The sequence below is a fragment of the Mobula birostris genome, chromosome 2 (genome assembly GCF_030028105.1).
Source record: "Mobula birostris isolate sMobBir1 chromosome 2, sMobBir1.hap1, whole genome shotgun sequence".
Lineage (NCBI taxonomy): Eukaryota > Metazoa > Chordata > Chondrichthyes > Myliobatiformes > Myliobatidae > Mobula > Mobula birostris.
In genome coordinates this window covers 101,039,209-101,063,948 of record NC_092371.1, presented here as the reverse complement: position 1 = coordinate 101,063,948, position 24,740 = coordinate 101,039,209, and the positions used below count along the sequence as shown (strand labels likewise).

Sequence of the window (24,740 nt, the reverse complement as noted above, 5' to 3'; positions counted from 1 at the left end):
GGAAAGTAACAGTTTGAGAGTCTGGTGGTCCTACTCAGATAATAATTGTAGAGAATGAATCAACAAAAGCAAAGTTGTAAAATAATTTTCCCCTCTCTTCTACCTAAGTTGAAGTAAATGGCCCTATGATACCAAAGACAAAACCTCAGAATATGCTGTTTCACCAAAGCACATGAAACCTCACTGTAGTGGAAAAAAGATCTGATATAACCCATGAGGACCAGTATCTCAGCTTGTTACAAATTACATTTTCAACAATTCAAAAGAGTTCACAGTTAAAAATTGCACACCAAGTCTGTGTTTCAGTAAACCAAACTTTACCAAAGTTACTTTGATCAACGCATTTATTGCATCTCAAAGGGGATACATGCACTGGATCAAGGAGAAAAATCAAACAAGTTTAAATAAAAAGAGTAATATTTTAAATATATGTATTTTTCCCCACATTAATTCCAGATACAGTTACTTGGAACGGTACACTATATAGATATTGACAGATCTAAAGAGACATAAAGGAAACACTTTCAAACTGCATAGCATTTTTACAAAATAATTGTCATGCCTGAGAACACTAATCCCACTGATCAACAGTGACCTCCTTCGTTGGTAGCTACACCTTTTGCCAAGCAGTTTGCACAAACGATATGACATTTCCCTGGGATCGGCACAGTACATAAAATTTCTTTAAAAGGTGCAGGTGTGTAGAAGAGATGATGGGCAATGTTTGAGACTACTCACTTGCATACAAAAAATTAAGGACAACAAAGTTTAATGACAAAAATACATCAACAAAACCTCAGATATGATTTTCTGATGGAGAAAGCTATGAAAGCAGGTTATGGACAGCAAAAAAGTGCATTAAATGGTTTGTGATCCCCAACTGTAAGACATCCGAGAATATCAACCTATTATCATCTTTTCTAAAGTAAACATTCCCAGTGTCTGATACTTCACTGCTGGTCCATTAAACAAAGAATACATAACGTAACTTAAAAGAAATTAAATACAACAATTTTTGCATACTGATAGATATAAATATGACATTTAGATAACATTTTCTGTCTTGGTATGCAGCATATTTCTGCCCAGTAATACTTTTTATGCCAAGATCAGTGCAAGACTATGGAAGTTTAACATCAAATTTTATATTACTTTTAAAGGAACTATAAATAATTTTGAAAATAATGCACAAATGCTTCTTTTAAAAACTGATTGTGTGTTTTATCCAATTTTTTGTAGTTGTGTATTGTTTCCGACAAAACTTCAGACTTGGAAGATTGGGAGGGTGTAAGCACATTAATTTATATGCAAATTGCTACTAGAATTATGACTATAAGCTAATTGGTATACAGAACGGACATGTCATCCTAGGCTCTGCAGTGAAATTATATACATTAGCACTTTCAAGAATACGAATACATTACTCCAAGTGGCTCATACACAACAGCTGCGATTCTGCAACCCAAGTTATCATTAGGTACAGAGAAGCACTAAAAGGCATCAGATACACCCATCTTTCAAGTTGCAAAACACAATCCAAAATGGACAATTTCTGATAAATTAGGGCATAACATCAAAAAGTACATTCCTAAAGGTTACTTTCACAGTTGTGCTACACCTTTTACGATATGGACGTCTGAATAAGCATTGAAACATGACTGGTGAATTGCTTGGAGTAGTGAATATCCACTGTTGTCACCTTCAGCGTTCCCATCATTGCATGAACGGCAGCTGCAAGGCAAACCATACATTGAGATCTGACAGATCACTGCTTTAAATTTAGTACTGCTTTTATCCAAGCCTGGAGTAAGCATGTAATTGCAAAATTTTAATACTTTTCACATTTTAAGTTCAAGTTTGTCATCTGACTGTGCATAAGTACAACCAAATGCAACAATGGTCCGGAGGAACACCCACTAAACATATATCACACACAACACAAAATAAACAATACATTACCATAAATTAAGAAAATATAATTCAAAATGCATGTAGTGCACAGCACAGGTAAACAGTAAATAGCTCGCTGTCCTTGACAAGACCTTGCTGGTGGCAGGGTATCACAGTGTATCATTAGCAGGTTATCATTAGTCTCACAGTTAGAGGGAAGAAGCTGTTACGTAGTCTGGCAGTCTAAGTCCTGGTGCTTCTTGATGGTAGTGGGTCAAAGAGATTGTGGGACGGGTGGTAAGGATCCTCAACAATACTTCGGGCCGTTTACCTACAACACTCCTAGTAAATGTTACAAATATGGGGGAGAGACCACATTTCAAGCTCATCCACTTCTATACTTCAAGATTTTGGAACGTGCCATAATTTTTTTTTATTTCAAATGCAAAAGCAACTGGTATGGATAGTTTGGTTGAATCACTTGAAGATACACAATATTACTTTAAGTAACCGAACAATTATCGAGTACATTTCTATTATTTTCTTATTTATTTTTTATTTAGAGATACAGAAAGGAACAGAACCTTCCAGTCCTGTAGCCCACCTACTTAACTCTAACTTTATCACAGGACAATTTACAATGACCAATTAATCTACTAACCTTTGGTCTTTGGAATGTGGGAGGAAACCCGTGTGCTTCACGGGAGGGACATACAAACCACTTACATACAGCGTCGGAACTGAACTCCAATGCCCCGAGCTACAATAGCGTAGCGCTAACCACTGTGTTACTGTGACATGATCTTCTACTGAAGTTCAGAAAATAAAAACAATATGGACTTTTCTTCAGGATTACCATGGCCCATTTTTCAAATTTAAGAAATTAATTGCATTAAGGTACTCTGAAATACCTTAACACCAAGGTCAGTTCCAACATGGAGAACAAGACTTGAGGGATAAAAGCTGGCCATAATATTGATAGAACTCAGCACAGCATCTATGGAAACTAATAAACAATCGATGTTTTGAGCTGAGACCTTTCATCAGGACTGGAAAGGAAGGGGGAAGAAGCTAGAAAAAGAAGGTAGGGGGAAGGGCTTCTCCCTCCTTCCTTTCCATTTCTCATGAAGGGCCTTGGCCCAAAACATCAACTGTTTATTCATTTTCATAGAGGCTGCCTGAATGGCCATGTTCCTCCAGCATTTTGTGTGCGTTGCTCTGGATTTCCAGCATCATTTCATATCTCTATTTTAGTGCATGCATCCAATTGGACACATGGGAACACCACTATCTTGCATGAAAGTCCAATAACTTATTACCTTGATTATGCACTCATCCGTGAAGAAGAGCTTTGACTCTTATCATTCTGATTCATAGGCTAAGATGTTAGGCTAAGACTGTCCAAGTATTAGATGAAAGTATGCAAGATAATAGACCAGAATTTGTCAGAAGAATTGCAAGGTCAATGATGTTGTCCATTATTTATGTACAAATGGTACAACAATTTCAGGCACGAACAGATGTTGCAATGAACTTGCAAATCCAGTGACTGGACTGAATTTGCCACTGTTGATTTTCAGAAAAACCGCATCTCACTGCTTTACTCAACAAGGCATGTACCTAGTTGCTGTACCTGCACAGTACATACAAACATCACAAATTTTAAGTCTTACTCATATCAGGGCAAGCTTTCTCACAAATATGGCTATAAACTGCTTTCAGGTAAATGTCTCTGAGCACGTAAGAAAAAATAAACATTAAAATTCCTTTTTTTTGGATTGTTAGAGATCTTGGATCATTTTTTCCCCATACTAACTACTCTTAATTTTTTTTTTGCTGTCCTGCTCAATCCAATCACTATTACTTTATTTACATTAGTTACTGAACTGATTTATACTGACATTTATTCTAATAGAATGTGGACTTGAAGCAAAGGATCAGTGATGATCTGTTTGGGTGATAGACAGGTCCATGGAGGTGTACAGCTTACTCCTTTCGGTTCGTCAATACATTTTTAAATTCACGCCTTCCCATCAGCTCCTACAATCAGTCTCACTACAGGTAAGGAAATACACTACTGCTCACCCAATTTCAATCTACGAGCCAGGACACTCAGGAAATTTGGCTACATTACTTTTTACATTCTTTTTTGTAACTGCATGTTTTTCTACTATCATGATTGTTTGTGCTATAAATGCTGAGCTGTGTGTGACTGTTGGTCCTGTGTTTTGCACTTTGGCCCCAGAGGAACGCTGTTTTGTTTTGACTGTATTCACGTGTATGGTTGAATGACAATTACACTTGAACTTGAATTCACTTGTAACCAAGGTGCCCAGTTTCTTTTGCATCTCATTATCAGTTTGCATAGGCAACAAGCTATCAAGCATAAAAATTTAACTCGTGTATGTGCATGACTGACTATATATGCCGTACTGCACTCTCTAAGAGGAATGTGTGACTCATTATATTCAGTGACCCTTTGGTTAATTTAAGAAGTGTATAGGTTTGATATGAACTCATGTTTCCATACATGCTGGAGAAATGCATTCTTTTTCAGCTCTGGGTGGCCTCAATAAGTTCCTGTCCTTTTGAGGAACCAGTCTGCATGAAATGATATCCATGATTGTAATACCCATTTCCGGATTGTAACACCCACTTCTGCTACTTACTGTGGCTTAAGTAGGGTGCAAAAAAGGTTGACCAGGATGTTGCCTGGATTGGCATGTGCTATAAGGAGAGGTTGCTTTTTTTTCCTGGAGCTATGGAAGCTGAGGGGAAGAACTGATGGAGGTTTATAAGATTACGTGAAAGAGACAACTGGATGGTACAGTATATTGCCTTCCAAGTGCCAGGGACAAGGATGTCTTGGATCAGGTGCGCATCATTTTAATGGGGGAGGCCAGAAGTTCATATTGGTACCAACAATGTAAGTAGGAAAAGGGAGGTGGTCCTGAAGAGAGAATATAGGGAGTTAGGCAGAAAGGTGAAAAGCTGGACCTCCAAGGTAGTAATCTCCAGATTGTTGCCTGCTCCATATACCAGTGAGGGCAGGAATAGGATGATTTGGCAGAAGAATGCATGGCTGAAGAAATGGTGCAGGGGGCAGGGTTTCAGATTTCTGGATCATTGGGATCTCTTCTGGGGAAGGTATGACCTGGACAAAAATGACGTGTTACACCTGAACCTGAGGGGTACCAATATCCTTGTGGTCAGGTTTGCTAGAGTTGTTGTGGAGCGTTTAAACTAATTTGTCAGGGGAATGGGAACCAGAATGATAGGGCAAGGATGGGGCAGTTAGTACACATCTAGATGCAGTGTGTAGTAAGACTGTGCGGAAGGACAGGTAGATGATAGGGAAAAATTGCAGTTAGTCGGATAAGTTAAAGTGTAACAAGGGCCAAAAATCAAAAAGGGGTGATGAATACTGGACTAACAATGTTTTTTTTTTAAATGCACGCAGTATATGGAATACGGTAGATGATCTTGTAGTGCAGTTAGAGATAAGCAATATGATGTTGTGTGTATCTCTGAGTCATGGCTGAAAGAGTTTAATATCCTAGGACACTGTACTGAAAAGATAGGTAGATAGGCAGGAGTGGTGTGGCTCTGTTGGTAAAAAAAAAAATGAAATCAAATCCTTAGGGAGAGGTGACACATAATCAGAAGATGTAAAATCTATGTGAGTAGAGTTAAGAAACTGCAACGATAAGAAGACCCTGATGGGAGTTACATATAGGCCTCTGAACAGTAACCTGGGTGAGGTCTACAAATTACAATGGGAGATAGAAAATGCATGTCAAAAGGGCAATGATGCAATAATCATGGGGGATTTCAACATGTAGGTAGATTTAGAAAATCAGGTTAGTGCTGGATCCCAAGAAAGGGAATTTGTAGAATGTCTATGAGATGGTTTTTTAGAGCAGCTTGTGGTTGAGCCACTTAGGGGTAGAGCAATTCTGGAATGGGTGTTAAGTAAGGGCCCAGGTTTGATAAGGGAGCTTAAGGTAAAGGAACCCTTTGGAGAGAATGATCATAATTCATAGAATTCACCCTGCAGTTTGGGAAGAAGCTAAAATCGGATGTATAAGTATTACAGTGGATTAAAAGAAACTGCAGAGGCGTGAGGGAGGAGCTAGCCAAAGTTGACTGGAAAGGGACTAGTAGGAATGACGGCAGAATAGCTATGGCTGGGGGAAATTCTGAAGGCATAGAAAAGATACAGCCTAGAATTAAGAAGTTTGATAAAGGGAGGATGATGCAACCCTGATGAAAAAGGGAATTCAACGATAGCACAAAAGCTAAAGAGAGGGCATATAATATCACAAAAATTGGTGGGAAGGTAGAGGATTGGGAATTTCTTTTAAAACCAACAGAAGGCAACAAAAAAAGCCATAACAAGTGAAAAGATGAAATATGAAGTTAAGCTAGCCAACAAATTTTTTTTAAAAGACACAAAAAGTGTTTTCAGATACATAAAGAGTAAAAGAGATGAGAGTGGACATCAGACTGTTGGAAAATGATGCTGGAGAGGTAGTAGTAGGAGACAAAGAAATGGCAGATGAAAAGAGTAAGTATTTTGCATCAGTCTTTACTGTGGAAGACATAAGCAGAACGCCAGAAATGTGACAGTGTTGGGCAGAATTGAGTGCCGTTGCTATTACTAAGGAGAAGGTGCTTGGGAAGCTGAAAAGCCTGAAGGTAGTTAAGTCACTTGGACCAGATGGACTACACCCCAATGTTCTGAAAGAGGTAGCTGAAGAGATTGTGGAGGCATTAGTAGTGATCTTTCAAGATTTGCTGGATTCTAGAATGGTTCTTCAGGACTGGAAAATTTCATAGAACATAGAATAGTACAGCACAGTACAGGCCCTTTGGCCCACAATGTTGTGCCGACCCTCAAACCCTGCCTCCCATATAAGCCCCCACCTTAGATTCCTCCATATACCTGTCTAGTAGTCTCTTAAACTTCACTAGTGTATCTGCCTCCACCACTGACTCAGGCAGTGCATTCCACGCATCAACCACTCTCTGAGTAAAAAACCTTCCTCTAATATCCCCCTTGAACTTCCCACCCCTTACCTTAAAGCCACGTCCTCTTGTATTGAGCAGTGGTGCCCTGGGGAAGAGGCGCTGGCTATCCACTCTATTCCTCTAATTATCTTGTACACCTCTATCATGCCTCCTGTCATCCTCCTTCTCTCCAAAGAGTAAAGCCCTAGCTCCCTTAATCTCTGATCATAATGCATACTTTCTAAACCAGGCAGCATCCTGGTAAATCTCCTCTGTACCCTTTCCAATGCTTCCACATCCTTCCCATAGTGAGGTGACCAGAACTGGACACAGTACTCCAAGTGTGGCCTAACCAGGGTTTTATGGAGCTGCATCATTACATCGCGACTCTTAAACTCTATTCCTCGACTTATGAAAGCTAACACCCCATAAGCTTTCTTAACTACCCTATCCACCTGTGAGGCAACCTTCAGGGATCTGTGGACATGTACCCCGAGATCCCTCTGCTCCTCCACACTACCAAGTATCCTGCCATTTACCTTGTACTCTGCCTTGGAGTTTGTCCTTCCAAGTGTACCACCTCACACTTCTCAGGGTTGAACTCTATCTGCCACTTCTCAGCCCACTTCTGTATCCTATCAATGTCTCTCTGCAATCTTTGACAATCCTCTACACTATCTACAACACCACCAATCTTTGTGTCATCTGCAAACTTGCCAACCCACCCTTCTACCCCCCTACCCCCACATGCAGGTCGTTAATAAAAATCACGAAAAGTAGAGGTCCCAGAACAGATCCTTGTGGGACACCACTAGTCACAATCCCCCAATCTGAATGTACTCCCTCCACCACCACCCTCTGCCTTCTGCAGGCAAGCCAATTCTGAATCCACCTGGCCAAAGTTCCCTGGATCCCATGCCTTCTAACTTTCTGAATAAGCCTACCATGTGGAACTTTGTCAAATGCCTTACTAAAATCCATATAGATCACATCCACTGCACTACCCTCATCTATATGCCTGGTCACCTTCTCAAAGAACTCTATCAGGCTTGTTAGACACGATCTGCCCTTCACAAAGCCATGCTGACTGTCCCTGATCAGACCATGATTCTCTAAATGCCTATAGATCCTATCTCTAAGAATCTTTTCCAACTGCTTTCCCACCACAGATGTAAGGCTCACTGGTCTATAATTACCCGGACTATCCCTACTACCTTTTTTGAACAAGGGAACAACATTCGCCTCCCTCCAATCCTCCGGTACCATTCCCGTGGACAACGAGGACATAAAGATCCTAGCCAGAGGCTCAGCAATCTCTTCTCTCGCCTCGTGGAGCAGCCTGCGGAATATTCCGTCAGGTCCCGGGGACTTATCTGTCCTAATGTATTTTAACAACTCCAACACCTCCTCGCCCTTAATATCAGCATGCTCCAGAACATCAATCTCACTCATATTGTCCTCACCATCATCAAGTTCCCTCTCATTGGTGAATACCGAAGAGAAGTATTCATTGAGGACCTCGCTCACTTCCACAGCCTCCAGGCACATCTTCCCACCTTTATCTCTAATCAGTCCTACCTTCACTCCTGTCATCCTTTTTTTCCTCACATAATTGAAGAATGCCTTGGGGTTTTCCTTTACCCTACTCGCCAAGGCCTTCTCATGCCCCCTTCTTGCTCTTCTTAGCCCCTTCTTAAGTTCCTTTCTTACTTCCTTATATTCCTCAATAGACCCATCTGATCCCTGCTTCCTAAACCTCATGTATGCTGCCTTCTTCCTCCTGACTAGATTTTCCACCTCACTTGTCACCCATGGTTCCTTCACCCTACCATTCTTTATCTTCCTCACCGGGACAAATTTATCCCTTACATCCTGCAAAAGATCTCTAAACATCGACCACATGCCCACAGTACATTTCCCTGCAAAAACATCATCCCAATTCACACCCGCAAGTTCTAGCCCTATAGCCTCATAATTTGCCTTTCCCCAATTAAAAATTTTCCTGTCCTCTTTGATTCTATCCTTTTCCACGATAATTATAAAGACCAGGGAGCGGTGGTCACTGTCCCCCAGATGCTCACCCACTGAGAGATCTGTGACCTGACCCGGTTCATTACCTAGTACTAGATCTAGTATGGCATTCCCCCTAGTCGAACTGTCCACATACTGTGACAGGAATCCATCCTGGACACACTTAACAAATTCTGCCCCATCTAAACCCTTGGAACTAATCCGGTGCCAATCAATATTAGGGAAGTTAAGGTCACCCATGATAACAACCCTGTTATTTTTGCACCTTTCCAAAATCTGCCTCCCAATCTGCTCCTCTGTATCTCTGCTGCTACCAGGGGGCCTATAGAATACTCCCAGTAGAGTAACTGCTACCTTCCTGTTCCTGACTTCCACCCATATTGACTCAAAAGAGGATCCTGCTACATTACCCACCCTTTCTGTAGCTGTAATAGTATCCCTGACCAGTAATGCCGCCCCTCCTCCTCTTTTTCCGCCCTGTCTATCCCTTTTAAAGCACTCAAATGTCACTCCACTCTTTGAGAAGGGAGAGTGGCAGAACAAAGGAAATTATAGGCCAGTTAGTTTGATTTCAGTGGTTGGAAAGATGTTGAAGTCTAATATTCAGGATGAAGTTTCAGAGTTTTGGAGGCACATGATAAAATAGGCCAAGGTCAGTATGGTTTTCTGAAGGGAAAACCTTGCCTGATAATTCTGTTGGAATTGTTTGAGGAAATAACAGGCAGGATTGACAAAGGAGTCAGTTGATATTGTTTATTTAGATTTTCAGAAGGCCTTTGACAATGTATTGCACATGAGGCTGCTTAATAAGAGACAATGGTATTACATGAAAGGTACTAACATGAATAGAAAACTGGCTGACTGACACGAAGCAAAGAGTGGGCATAAAGGGGACCTTTTCTGGTTGGTTGCTGGTGATCAGTGGTATGCCGCAAGGGTCAGAGTTAGGACGGCTTCTTTTCACATTACATGTCAATGATTTGGATGAAGGAATTGATGGCCTTGTAGTCAGGTTTGTGGATGATACGAAGATAGGTAGAGTGGCAAGTAATGTTGAGGAAGCAGGGAGTCTGCAGGAGGACTTAGATGATTGGGGGAATGGGGAATGAAGTGGCAGATGGAATATTGTGTAGGGAAGGGCATGGACATGCACTTTGATAGAAGGAATTTATTCTCTAAGTGAGGAGAAAATTCAAAAATCATAGCTGTAAAGGGACTTGTGAGTCTTTGTGCAGGATTCCCTGAAGGTTAACTTGCAGGTTCAGTCGGTGGTAAGGAAGGCAAATGCAATGTTAGCATTGATTTTGAGAGGACTAGAACATAAAAGCAAGGATGTAATGCTGAGGTTTTATAGTCATAGTCATACTTTATTGATCCCGGGGGAAATTGATTTTCGTTACAGTTGCCCCAACCAAGAATAGAGTATAAATATAGCAATATAAAACCATAACTAATTAAATAGTAATATGTAAATTATGCCAGGAAATAAGTCCAGGACCAGCCTATTGGCTCAGGGTGTCTGACCCTCCAAGGGAGGAGTTGTAAAGTTTGATGGCCACAGGCAGGAATGACTTCCTATGACTCTCAGTGTTGCATCTCGGTGGAATGAGTCTCTGGCTGAATGTACTCCTGTGCCCACCCAGTACATTATGTAGTGGATGGGAGACATTGTCCAAGATGGCATGCAACTTGGACAGCATCCCCTTTTCAGACACCACTGTCAGAGAGTCAAGTTCCATCCCCACAACATCACTGGCCTTACAAATGAGTTTGTTGATTCTGTTGGTGTCTGCTACCCTCAGCCTGCTGCCCCAGCACACAACAGCAAACATGATAGCACTGGCCACCACAGACTCGTAGAACATCCTCAGCACCGTCCGACAGACGTTAAAGGACCTCAGTCTCCTCAGGAAATAGAGACGACTCTGACGCTTCTTGTAGACAGCCTCAGTGTTCTTTGACCAGTCCAGTTTATTGTCAATTCGTATCCCCAGGTATTTGTAATCCTCCACCATGTCCACACTGACCCCCCTGGATGGAGACAGGGTCACCGGTGCCTTAGCTCTCCACAGGTTTACCACCAGCTCCTTAGTCTTTTTCACATTAAGTTGTGGATAATTCTGCTCACACCATGTGACAAAGTTTCCTACCGTAGCCCTGTACTCAGCCTCATCTCCCTTGCTGATGCATCCAACTATGGCAGAGTCATCAGAAAACTTCTGAAGATGACAAGACTCTGTGCAGTAGTTGAAGTCCGAGGTGTAAATGGTGGAGAGAAAGGGAGACAAGGCAGTCCCCTGTGGAGCCCCAGTGCTGCTGATCACTCTGTCGGACACACAGTGTTGCAAGCACACGTACTGTGGTCTGCCAGTCAGGTAATCAATAATCCATGACACCAGGAAAGCATCCACCTGCATCACTATCAGCTTCTCCCCCAGCAGAGCAGGGCGTTGGTCAGACTGCACTTAGAGCATTGAGCATATTTAGGTCCCTTAGCTAAAAGATGTGCTGGGGGTGGAGAGAGTCCAGAGTACGTTCACGAGAATGATCCCAGGAATGAAAGGGTTAACAAATGAGGAGTGTTCTATGACTCAGGGCCTGTATCCTCTGGAGCTTAGAAGAATGGGGGGGGGGGGGAATCTCATTAAAACTTATTAAATATTGAAAGTACAAGAAAGAGTCTGGAGATAACACACATCAAAGTTCCTGGTGAACGCAGCAGGCCAGGCAGCATCTCTAGGAAGAGGTACAGTCGACGTTTCAGGCCGAGACCCCTCGTCAGGACTAACTGAAGGAAGAGTTAGTAAGAGATTTGGAAGTGGGAGGGGGAGGGGGAGATCCAAAATGATAGGTATCCAAAGTATAAAGTTTCTGTTCAAAAGACCAAAGAAACATTAGATTCAGTTCTCCAGTTTGCATTAAGTTAATCTCAAAAGTGACTTCAACCAAGGTTATGGATAGTGGTTAGCATAACACTTTACAGTACCAGTGGCACACATTCAATTCCTGCCACTGTCTGCATGTTTTTACACTCTCCCTGGGGTTACCACATGGGTTTCCTACCACGGTCCAAAGATGTACCAGTTGGTAGGTTAACTGGTCATTGTCAACTATCCCATGATTAGGCTAAGGTTAAATCAGAGGTTGCTGGGCAGCGCAGCTAGAAGGGCCAGAAGGGATTATCCCGTGTTGCATTTCAATAAATTTTAAAAAAATGTTACTTACTCATAGGGAATGAAGTTTTGGAATATCAGCAGAAATGAGTCTGATTTGGCCTTAAACCAACTTTAAGGATCTCAGTTATAGGGAAAGGCTGAATAGGTTAGGACTGTATTCCCTAGAGTTTAGGAGAAATAGGGGAGATTTGATGGAGATATACAAAATTATGAGAGTTATAGTTAGGGTAAATGCAAGCAGGCTTTTTCCACTGAGGTTGCGTGAGACTAGAACTAGAACTACAAGTCATGGGTTAAGGGTGAAAGGTGAAATGTTTAAGGGGAACACGAGAGGGGAACTTCTTCAGTCGGAGGGTGATGAGAGTGTGAAACGAGCTGCCAGCATAAGCTGTGGATGCAGGCTTGGTTTCAACATTTAAGAAAAATTTGGGTATGTACATAGATGGGAAGGTATGGAGGGCTATGTTCCAAGTGCAGGTCAATGGAACTAGGCAGAATAATAATTCAGCACAGAATAGATGAGCTGAAGGGGCTGTTCTGTCCTGTAGTGTTCTATAACTGTACACTCCTTTAATTGCATTGTTCCCTTATACATTGAACCAAAGTACTGGACAATTAATCTCCATTCTCGCTAGGTACCATACTGCAGGATTTTTTGCACCTACATGATCATACTCTAATAATGATGGCAAAACAGTTACAAGGGGGATAGGAAAATTGCAGAGAAACTAAAAACACAATGCATAAAATTGTTTTACTGCATTTTGTGAATCAACGATCAGCCCACTAACATTCAAATATGCAGTTAGGAATTAACTGCAAACACCTTCATTCCAGTGCACTTCTGAAGATTTATTCAATGTTTATGGCATCCTTCAACATTCTGGAAAATGTCACCAGTAGGAAATTGGTGAATGTACTAAAATATTTTTAAAATCACTCAAACTCTCACACTTCTCATGCAATTCTAACTTCTAGCACACAAAATGATACCCACATAGAACCTGGAGTGTACCTTTGTTTACAAGAAATCCTTGATGTTTAGATCTGCTAGAGGATCCTTGGTTGCAGGTTTCTTGGGGCTCTGAGTAGCAGGCGTTGGGCTTGGGGAAAGCTATCAAAGCAGATACCAAAGGAGGGAGAAAAAGCAGCAACACAGTGAGGCCAAGAGATTAGAAAGGCTTATATCATCACATGCACAATCTGCTCAAACATGTTAATATAGAAAACGCATTTATAACTTTCTTCTTGAAAATATTAATGAAGACAAGAAATGCAAGCAGTGTTAAGCACAGAGTTTGGCAAGAAACAGCAATTCCTGTATATTTATCACAAATATGCATCTGACATAAAAGATTCAACTAATATCCAGACAATTAGATCTTGGGATACTATCTGTATTCTGAGATATAATCATGTCTAACATATTCACTGCGTGATTAAACAATTTATTGTCATGGAATGGCTTCCATCTTAATTATAGCCAACTTAAAGCTAATGTTCTGACATTTTTCTCTGTGTAGAAACAGAACACTGAAAGCTTTTAATCCTGATTATTTCAACTCTCATCACAGATAGAATAATGCTCCTCAAAATGTAAAACAAATTTCTGAATAGAAGTGTCAATATCAAATAAATATTTGAACTTAATCTAATAGTCCTTTGTTCCCAGGTTCTTTAAGGTTGTCATAGCCGGGGTGGGGGTAGGGGTGGTATTGGGAATAAGGTCCCACTACCTATTAAATGCTCCCAATGGCATGCATTTCAAATAGCCTCTGACAACCAGGTCCAACTCCTGGCCTTCTGCCTGGTGGAACCATTTCTACTGACAAGAGAAGGGGCAAAGGAGGTTTAGAGGCACCTTAAAACCAGTCACTTCCGGCATATGGGAGCTCATCAGCCGTGGTAGGCAGCTAATCTAGAAAGAAAACTCTTGATTTCAAACCTTTGTTGCCTTGTGGCTATACCCACTTATGAAGAAGACTTCGGGAGTAAATGCCATTGAAAAGTCCGGATTTTGGAGTCCCTAAGGCAGTCCTACATTGAGTTCCACGCTGACTGGCAGCTCTTGCGATACCACTGTGACAAACTGCATTGGTCTTTGCTGTTTCTTTGGACTGATTATCTGTGTGGGGGGGGGGGGGCTGCTGGACGGGCACCAGTTTGCTCTCCATATTGAACTGCCCTGGCTTGCATATGTGTAGACAGCTAGGAGGCAACATCCATGGTCAACCCCAACCAACCAAGGGCCCTTCTGTTCCCATATCACGCACTTAAAAACTAAAATGGGAAAATACTTTTCTAATTTGTAAAGTAAAACAGCTCAAAATAATAGATCTTTAAGGGATATTAGGGCAGTGTTGGAAAATGATACCAAGATAGATCAGCTGTGATTGTGTTGAATACTGGCACAGGCTCAGAGGCTGGATGGCTTGCTCTTTCTTGTGCGTTCTGTGCCCTTTGCGACAATGTGAAATACACTTTCACAACAGACGCTCAAGGCCTCTGTACATTTCAAACACATTGCTATAGAGTTGAAATCCCATTCAGAAGCTAATTCTTTTCTTAAAAAATACTAATCTGGATAAACAATGATTTCAATATTGAAAAATGATGTTTTCAATTTTTATAAAAATTAAAAGCCATGTATGTTTGTGCTTGAAAACCACAGGCAGAATATTCAGCCTCTTCAGTACTTTGAGAAGTTAACTGTACACATTTATAATTATTATAATCTCCTGTGAAAAGTATTGATAAGTGTTAATAATTAATAATAACCCGCTGACTAAAATTTAGAGAATATAGTGGGAAAGTGCCCAATTAAATTCACCTGTTTTTCTTCTGTTCATAAAGTGTACTTCATACAAAAAATTAACCTAGGTGATTGCAGCTAGAATTTCACATCACTTCAGCTGACTTAGAGGAGAGAAGCAAGCAAAAGTCTCAAGAGTGAACGTTAGTTGGCTCTAATGGTGAAACATTAAAGTGCATTGGTTACAAGCAACGAAGCAGATGAGATAGTTATGTTAAAAGTAGGGGAGCAACCTCAGGGTAGTGACAAGAATATGACAACACTTCAGCTGAAATTAGCTTGCAGGACAGCACTGCAGCCCATGACGTTGTGCTTAACGTTGGGTGCCAAGGTAGCGTGTCAATCAACTTGACACTATTATTACAACTTGAGGTGCCAGAGTTTGGAAGTTCAACTCCAATGTCGTCTGTAAGGAGTTTGTCTGTTCCTCCCCGTGAACACATGGGTTTCCTCCAGGATCTTCGGCTTCCTCCCTCAGTCCAAAGGTGTACTGGCTAGTAGGTTGTCTTGTGATTAGGCTAGGGTTAAATAAGTGGGTTGCTGGGTGGTGGGATTTTATAAACTTTTGTCTCCCCTCCGACTTCACTACTCCAGAAAAAACAACCCAGCTTTATCTAATCTCTTGTTATAGCACATGGCTAATCAAGAACCTATCTATCTCTGCCTTAAATACACCCAATGACTTGGCCTCCACAACCGCTCGTGGCAGCAAGTTCCACAGATCTACCACCCTCTGACTAAAGTAGTTTCTCTGCATCTCAGTTCTAAAAGGACGACCTTCAATCCTGAAGTTGTGCCGTCTTGTTCTAGAACCCCCTACCATGGGAAATAACTTTGCCATATCTTATCTGTTCAGGCCTTTTAACATTCGGAATGTTTCTATGGGATTCCCCCTCATTCGCCTGAACTCTAGAAATACAGCCCCAGAGCTGCCAGACGTTCCTCATACGGTAACCTTATTCCTGGAATCATTCTTGTGAATTTCCTCTGAATCCTCTCCACATATAAGCACATGAATGTGAGGAAAATGGAAGGACGTGCACATTGTGTACACAGAAGAGATTAGTTTAGTTGGCCATCTGATTACCAATTTAATTGGTTTGGCACAATATTGTGGGAAGAAGGGCCTATTCCTGTGCTGTACTGTTCTCTGTTCTATTTCAATGGTACTGAAATAAGTATATTCTATTGAAAGGAAAATATTCTGGGATGCCATAGATCATTAAAAAGTGATTAAAAATCCAAATGCTCCTTCGGTACCACAATAATATTTAAGAATGATTGTACTTTCAAGTGCCTGGAATTGAGTTTTGCTAATATGAAGTCCAAAATAAGAATACAAAAAAAACAGCAGTTATTTGATAATTTTGCCTTCAGAGTTTTGGATAGACAGGGAATGTGTTGGAAATTTAATGCATACACAGTACCATCATTATGGCACACAGAACTGAAAATAATAGGAAGTTCAACTTCCTTGTGTTCCTAACACACATATCTCCAAACTTATTCTACTTGCAACAAAGCTCTGGGTAAGTTATTATATTAGTAATCTCCTTCATTCAGTAGGAATATGTTGCTCTGTGTTTAAGGTACAAACAATACAATCAGCAGTGGATCAGGCAGCATCTATGGAAATGGATAAATAGTCATTGTTTTGGGCCGAGACTCTTCATCAGTACTCATGAAGGATCTCAGTGAAGATCCTGATGAGGGTCTCACCCCGAAACATTGATTGTTTATTTATTTCCATAGATGCTGCCTCACCTGCTGAGTTCCTCCAGCATTTTGTGTGTGTTACTCTGGATTTTCAACATCCGCAGAATCTTGTGGTTACAATTAGCAGTGACCAGCTTAACTCCCAAAATACCAAATATAACATGAAAATGTATACTTCTGTTGCTATCAAATATTGCTTATGTTAGCCCGTTGACAGAAATAAAGACATTGTTGACTGACCATGAAACATTCTGATATCCAAATATTATTTATGCTATTTGTTTGATAACTCTTCCATGGACAGTCCCAAGCCTGGCTGCAAAAGGAGGAGAGTTGGACATGGGGCTAGCTTCCCCATACTGTAAAAGCCCAGAGCTGCAGAAATGCCAACAGAAGACCTCATCCTTTGGAGAGAAAAAAATCTTCAAAGATGGGCTACACTTGGGGAAAACTTGTAAAGTTGTCAGCGGCCTATGCCCCAGTAGAATGAAAAGTAGCTGTTTTATAGAAATAAAGACCTTGCTGACCAAACGTGAAACATTCTGACATAAAAATACTGTTCATGCTAGTCATTTGATAGATATAAAGACCTTGTTGACCAGCCATGACATGTTCTAATCATAAAGCTTACCGGTGGTCCAGCTCCGAATGCTGGTCTCATCATAGGCTGAGGGTACATCATTGGCTGCTGAGGCATCATGGGTACATTTGCACCTGTAGGTGGCTTAGATGGAAATAATATTAAGTATTTAATTGCATAGGACTTAGCAAACATTACAAAGACATGAACAACTTTTTCTTAATCTGACAGAAGTCAATACTAGCAAAAATAAACCATGAAATAAAGTAAGTTTTAAGATCAAGACTCCACAAAGGTTCTTCCACTTACCATCCCAAATCCAGGGACTGGTTGAGCACTAGGTGCTGGCCCAACTGGAGGAACAACTCCCTACAATGTACAGAAGAGTAGGTGTGAAATAGGTGGAAGGAAATTATTTAAATTTTGTTTAATTTTCCAAATAATGCAGGAAAATAAATCATCTCTGGCGTGGTCTCATTTTATTGATATTGGTCCAAGATTACTCCAGCATAGCACAATCCTCTGATTATCCATAATACATAGAATGATACAACACCATGCAGGTCCTTCGGCCCAATGTTGTGCCAACTTTTTAAAACATGACCTGAATTTGTGGATGATAGGGATCCCCGCTGGCAAGCTGCACCTTCATTCTCTCAATGCTTCACCTGCAAAGGCCAACGAATCACTGAATGGTCACAGCACCGGAGGAAGTTGTGCTTGCTGGCTCCCTACCACAGCCAAGTTCTATCTCTAGTAATATCTGCCTCCTTTTTGGCATTGAATCACAACATTTTCTCCACCATACACTTAGCCAGATCCTTGTTTTAAGCCAATAAGACTCATGTCTGTTATTTATTTTTTTTAAAATGTATCCAACATCTCCTTCCCTATTAATTTAGGAGCATCCACTTCCCTGGTGAAGGTGGGTGAAAATACACACTTAGTACCTTAACAGTGTCTTCAACATCCATATGCAATTTCCCAATTTTTGTCCTTGTCTCATTTCTCTATGTACTACCTATAAATGCCTTTTGAACACCTGAACTTGCAGCTAATCTTTTCTCACATGTCCTTTGCCATTTGAATTTTCACTTCCATTCCACTTTGCAATCAGGTGTGACTCTTGCTGATTTTTACAACTTGACACTTATCACATGCAGCCTCTTTTGCATTATCTTTCTCTTGCGTCATCCAGAAAACTCTGGATCTGTCCTTCATTTGGACTTCATAGAAATATGCCTCAAGTGTACCTGAACCTTCACCTAAAAGACCATTGTTCTGTCAAAACGCTTGAGTGTCAATCTTTGGCTCTGAGTGCCTCTGGCCACATCTACTCTTATTGCATGGAAACTGGACTTCTTCTAATTATTTATTTTTACTTGGGATTGCTCCTTTTCTACAGCAAACCTAAATCTAGTGATCACAAATCCTAATTGTTCTTCTACAGACACGTGTGCACTTGACCCACATTGTTCCCTACTCAGAACCAGTAATATCTCATACCTTGTTTAAACCTGAAATATACTACCATAGAAAATTGAAGTTGGTTTTAATCTCTGAGGGAAGATGAATGTATTTGTTCACGTATGAGGAGCATTTGAAACCTCTGGGTCTGTACTTACTGGAGTTCAGTAGAATGGCGGGGGGGGGGGGAAGAGATCTAATTAAAACCAATTGAATATTGAAAGGCCTTGATAGAGTGGACCTGTACTTACTGGAGTTTCATAGAATGAGGGGATTGGGATCACATTAAAACTTATTCACGAGGATGATTCCAGGAATGAAAGGGTTAACATATGAAGAGCATTTGGCAGCTTTGGGCCTGTATTCACTGGAAATTAGAAGAATGCGGGGTGATCTCATTGAAACCTATCAAATATTAAAAGGCTACATAAGGTGGATGTGGAGAGGATGTTTCCTATGGTGAGGATATCCAGAACTAGAAGGCGCGGCCTCAGAATTGAAGGGCAACCTTTTAGAACAGAGGTAAGGAAGAATTTATTTGGCCAGGGTAGTGAATCTGTGGAATGCTCTACCAGACTGCAGTGGAGGCAAAGCACGTGGGTTTATTTAAAGCACAGGTTGATAGATCCCTAATTGGTCAGGGCATCAAAGGATATGGCAAGAAGGCAGGTGTACAGGGTTGAGTGGGATCTGGGATCAGCCATGATGGAATGCAGAGCACACTCCATGGGCTGAATGACCTAATTCTGCTCCTATGTCTTATGGTCATATGAATATTGAAAGGCCTTAATAGAGTGGAATTGGAGAGGATGTTTCGTATAATGGTGGAGTCTAGGACCGGAGGGCACAGCCTAGAATACAAGGATATCCCTTTAGAACAGAGATGTGGAGGAATTTCTTTAGCCAGAGTGGTGAATATGTAGAATTCATTCCCATAGTCAGCTGTGGAGACTAAGTCATTGGGCATATTTAAAGTGGAGGTTCCTAGGTTCTTGATTAGCCAGGGCTTCAAAGGTTACAGAGAGAAGGCAGATGAATGGGGTTGAGAGGATAATAAATCAGCCATGATGGAATCTACAGCAATGAAGTGCTTTGAGAGGTTGGTTATGGCTAGAATTAACTCCCATTTCAGTAAGGGTCTGACTCACTGCAATTTGCCTATTGCCACAATGGGTCTGTGGCAGATGCATTCTTATTGGCTCTTCACGTAGCTTTGGATCACCTAGATCAGCGGTCCCCAATCACCAGGCCGCAAAGCATGTGCTACCGGGCCGCGAGGAAACAATATGATTTGGCGATATGAGTCAGCTGCACCTTTCCTCATTCCCTGTCACACACACTATTCAGCTTGAACACACGCGAGGTCATTACCCGCACGTCATCCATGTCAGCGCGGGAAGGAGATCAACTCCTCGAGCTTGCAAATGACGGCAGGCTGAAAAGTTTGTTTGACATAACATCTCTGCCGGCATTCCGGATTCAAAGTCAAGGCTAAATATCCTGAGATAGCCACAAAAGCACTGAAAACATTGCTTCCATTTCCAACATATCTCTGCAATGAATGCAACGAAAACTAAATTGCGGAATAGATTGGACATAAGGAACCCCCTTCGAGTATTGCTGTCTCCCATCACCCCTTGATGGGACCATCTTGTTGCAGGGAAACAAGCCCAGGGCTCCCACTGATTCAGCGATATTGGTGCGTTGCAATGATTTTATATGTTCATACGGGGAAAATACATGCTGCGTGTTTAATATCCAAACCTTACTTAAAATGTGATGATGCTATTGACTTATAAGTGACTTAAATAACCATATAACAATTACAGCACAGAAACAGGCCATCTCGGCCCTTCTAGTCCGTGCCGAACGCTACTCTCACCTAGTCCCACCGACCTGCACTCAGCCCATAACCCTCCATCCCTTTCCTGTCCATATACCTATCCAATTTTTCTTTAAATGATAATATTGAACCTGCCTCAACCACTTCTACTGGAAGTTCGTTCAACGCTTACTTCAAGCTCCCCTCTTCTCCGCTGATAATTGACATTATTTATATTCATGCGAGGAAAATATGCGCTGTGTGTTTAATATTAAATTCGTTAGATAAACCCTTTTAGAAACAAAATTGAGTGCATTAGCCACTTATCACCTATATTCCAGTTGTGATTAACATCCCTCCCGAACAGAATCGCCAAAAATGATTTGTAGAAAAAAAATCAGCACATACATGCATGCACACACAGGTGACTGTGCAAGGCTTCATGGTCATTGTAGTCTTTCTCAGGATAAACGCAACGTATTTGACTGCTACTCTTGTCCGTTGGCAACCCTCCCTGCCCCCCCCACCACAGGTCGGCCAGTCCGCAAGAATATTGTCAATATTAAACCGGTCCACAGTGCAAAAAAGGTTGGGGACCCCTGATCTAGATAATACAATTTCCTATGCCAGGATGCTGTTTATTGACTTCAACTCAGCTTCTAACACAATCATTCCTATCAGTTCTGATTGAAAAGCTTCAGAACCTGGGCCTTTGTACCTCCTTCTGCAACCGGATTCTCGACTTCCTAACCAGTAGACCATAACTTGTGCGGATCAGAAACAGCATCTTCACCTCACTGACAGTCAACACTGGAGTACCTCAGGGATGTGTGCTTAGCCCACTGATCTACTCTCTCTACACCCATGACTGTGTGGCTAGGCACAGCTCAAATACCATTTACAAGTTTGCAGACGATACAACCGTTGTTGGCAGAATTTCAGACTGTGATAAGAGGGCGTACAGGAGTGAGCTATACCAGCTAGTTGAGTGGTGTCAAAGCAACAACCTTGCAGTCAACATCCAAGAGACCAAAGAACTGATTGTGGACTTCAGAAAGGGTAAGACAAGGGAACATGCACCAGTCCTCATAGAGGGATCAGAAGTGAAAAGAGTGAGCAATTTCAAATTCCTGGGTGTCAATATCTCTAAGGATCAATGCAGTTACAAAGAAGGCATGACAGCTACATTTGATTAGGAGTTTGAGAAGATTTGGTATGTCTCCCAAAACACTTGAAAATTTCTACAGATGTACTGTGAAGTGCATTCTAACTGGTATGGGGGGAGGGGGGGTGCTACTGCACAGGATCGAAATAAGCTGCGGAGAGTTGTAAACTTAGTCAGATCCATCATGAGCACTAGCCTCTGTAGTATTCAGGACATCTTCAAGAAGTGGTGCCCATCACCAAGACCATGCCTTATTCTCATCAGGAAGAAGGTAGAAAAGCATGAAGGCACACACTTAATGATTCAGGAACAATTTCTTCCCCTCTGCCATCGATTTCTGAATGGACAGTGAAACCACCACTACCTCACTACTTTTCTCATTTCTATGTACTACTTATTTAACTATTTTATATACACACACATACACATATATACACATAAACAGACACACACACACACACATATATATATATATATATATATATATATACACACACACATACATACACACACACACGCATACATATATACACTGTAATTCACAGGGTTTTTTTTCTATATTAGACTAAGATATAGGAGCAAAAGTAGGCCATTCAGCCCATCGAGTCTGCTCCACCATTCAATCATGGTCCGATCCAATTCTTCCAGTCATCCCCTCTCCCCTGCTTTCACCCCATACTCTTTATCGGGCATTGCATTGTACTGCTGCAATAAAGTCAACAAATTTCACGATATATGCCGGTGATATTAAACCTGGTTCTGATTCTGAGGAAAATGGCAAGATACAGACATTGTGTAAGCAGAAGAGATTACTAATTTAATTGGATCAACACAACATTGTGGGCTAGAGAGCCTATTCCTGTACTGTCCTGTAAACACTCACAGACCTATTAGGAAATGCTTACTGCATTGTATAGCTGATCACACACTTTCTACAACTTCCTCTACCTCAGCAGCAACAAAGCTGGGACCTCCCTCAATTTTCAGGCAGTTAGATGTCTATTATACATTGAGAAACGTTCTAGTTAAATATATTTCACAAATGTCTGTAATAACTGATATGCAATATGAATGTAGCAAAATCTGCATTTGATTAATAAACAACATAACTCTTGTTAAATTCAGAATACAGCACAACTCTTTCATCAAGCAAGTGAATTCTGAGCAATATAAGAGAGGCTGGAAAATGCAGGCATGTAGTTATACCAAAAATAACAAGCCACCAATCATCTCAATAAACATCCATCTTATTGGGCCCACACATTAACCATCTGTCAGTTTTGACTAAATAACACAGTTTAATAAATTTGCTTCCCCCACCCTGCCACCCCCAGCTTGGAAAAAGGATCACACACAAAATGCTGGAGGAACTCAGCAGGTCAGGCTCATGTGGGGATAGTCAATGTTTTGGGCCAAGACCTAAGTCTAACCGTTGCCTGACTTGTTAAGTTGCTCCAGCATTTTCTGTGTGTTGCTCAAGATTCCAGCATCTGTAGAATCTTGTGTTTATTCCCAAATCCCATTAAATATTTAATAGTATATTTCAGCATGTTTCCATCAAATCAATGGATTTTTATATGAGCTTGTTCTAAAGTCACTTCAGGCAGTTATGCAAATAGATTCTTCCAGGTTGGATCAGTAGATTAATGCAAGTTCTGCAAACTGGTGATTGAGTAGAGACAAAAACTTAAAGTCCTGTCAACCATGACTGGAAGATAGAAAGTCAGTAAAATGTGCTTTTAATTTTGAACTGTGGTAAAACAGGGAATTTAAAATCTTGCTGAATACATTATTTTGATTATAGAAAATGACATAGTTTGATCAAAGATCATTTAATTACATTTCTAACAAGATACTCTGTTGCAAAAATTAAAGAATACCATTTGATTGCTGGGTGGAACACCTGCTGACCAAGCCGTTGTGGGAGCAACTTTCGGTTGCCAGTTCGCTCCTCCAGTCAATTTCTTTTCAGAAGCATTCCACTGAAGCTCACTCCTATAATGATAGCACATTTATAGTTAAAATTAGTTTGGCTATACATGGCCCAATGGTGGAAATATGTGAATTAATCACATGCAATAATTTGCATTTATTTTTAAGATCTGATACAAACATAGAACTACATATGCACCCATGTGACAAAAGGAACAATAAAATTCAATTCTAATTGCAACTGAGTAAACCGTAACTTTATTAGTTTTTATTATATATAATTCTTTATATTGAATGTTGAATGTTTTTAGTTGAATGTTGCGATCTGACTAACACACCACAGCAAATTCCTAAAACAGGTTGAGTACCCCTTATCTGAAGTGCATGGGGCCAGAAGTGTTTCAGATTTTGGAACATTTCATGAGATAGCTTGGGATCACCATCATTTATGTGCTACCGGTAAGCAGTCTTTTACTTACACATGCTCATCACATACATGTAGAAACACAGAAAAACTGCAGCACAATACAGGCTCTTCGGCTCACAAGGCTGTGCCGAACATGTACTCACTTTAGAAATTACCTAGTTACCCATAGTCCTCTATTTTTCTAAGCTCCATGGACCCGTCCAAGAGTCTCTTAAAAGACCCTATCGTATCCACCTCCACCACCGTTGCCGGCAGCCCATTCTACGCACTCACCACTTTCTGCGTAATTACCCGTGACATCTCCTCTGTATCTGCTTTCAAGCACCTTAAAACTGTGTCCTCTCATGATAGCCATTTCAGCCCTGGGAAAAAGCCTCTGATTATCCACACGATCAATGCCTCTCATCATCTTATACACCTCTATCAGGTCATCTCTCATCCTTCGTTGCTCCAAAGAGAAAAGGCCAAGTTCACTCAACCTATCCTCATAAGGCATGCTCCCCAATCCAGGCAACATCCTTATAAATCTCCTCTACACTCTTTCTATAGTTTTCACATCCTTCCTATAGTGAGGTGACCAGAACTGAGCACAGTACTTCAAGTGGGGTCTGACTAGAGTCTTATAGCTGACCAGGGTCCTTACAGCTATATGTACTTAACAGTAAAAATGATTATATACCATTAATATAATGAAAACATAATGTGTGCAGAG

General features: G+C 41.0%; 1 protein-coding gene across 5 annotated transcripts in view; it reads right to left on the bottom strand.

The window, feature by feature from the left end:
* Window positions 1-1,281: 1,281 nt before the first annotated feature.
* The window catches only part of LOC140189051 (clathrin coat assembly protein AP180-like), a 203,167-nt gene continuing 179,708 nt past the window's right edge, over window positions 1,282-24,740 (bottom strand). For 4 of the 5 annotated variants that reach the window (XM_072245761.1, XM_072245767.1, XM_072245780.1 and 1 more), the window contains 5 exons: window positions 23,550-23,664; window positions 17,525-17,584; window positions 17,267-17,359; window positions 13,123-13,221; window positions 1,282-1,731 (listed from right to left, as the gene is read on the bottom strand). In XM_072245761.1, coding sequence (XP_072101862.1) covers window positions 13,129-13,221; window positions 17,267-17,359; window positions 17,525-17,584; window positions 23,550-23,664 — 361 coding nt within the window. In that variant the 3' untranslated portion in view covers window positions 1,282-1,731; window positions 13,123-13,128. The remainder of the gene's footprint in view (window positions 1,732-13,122; window positions 13,222-17,266; window positions 17,360-17,524; window positions 17,585-23,549; window positions 23,665-24,740) is intronic. The other variant, XM_072245775.1, reaches the window with a different exon arrangement.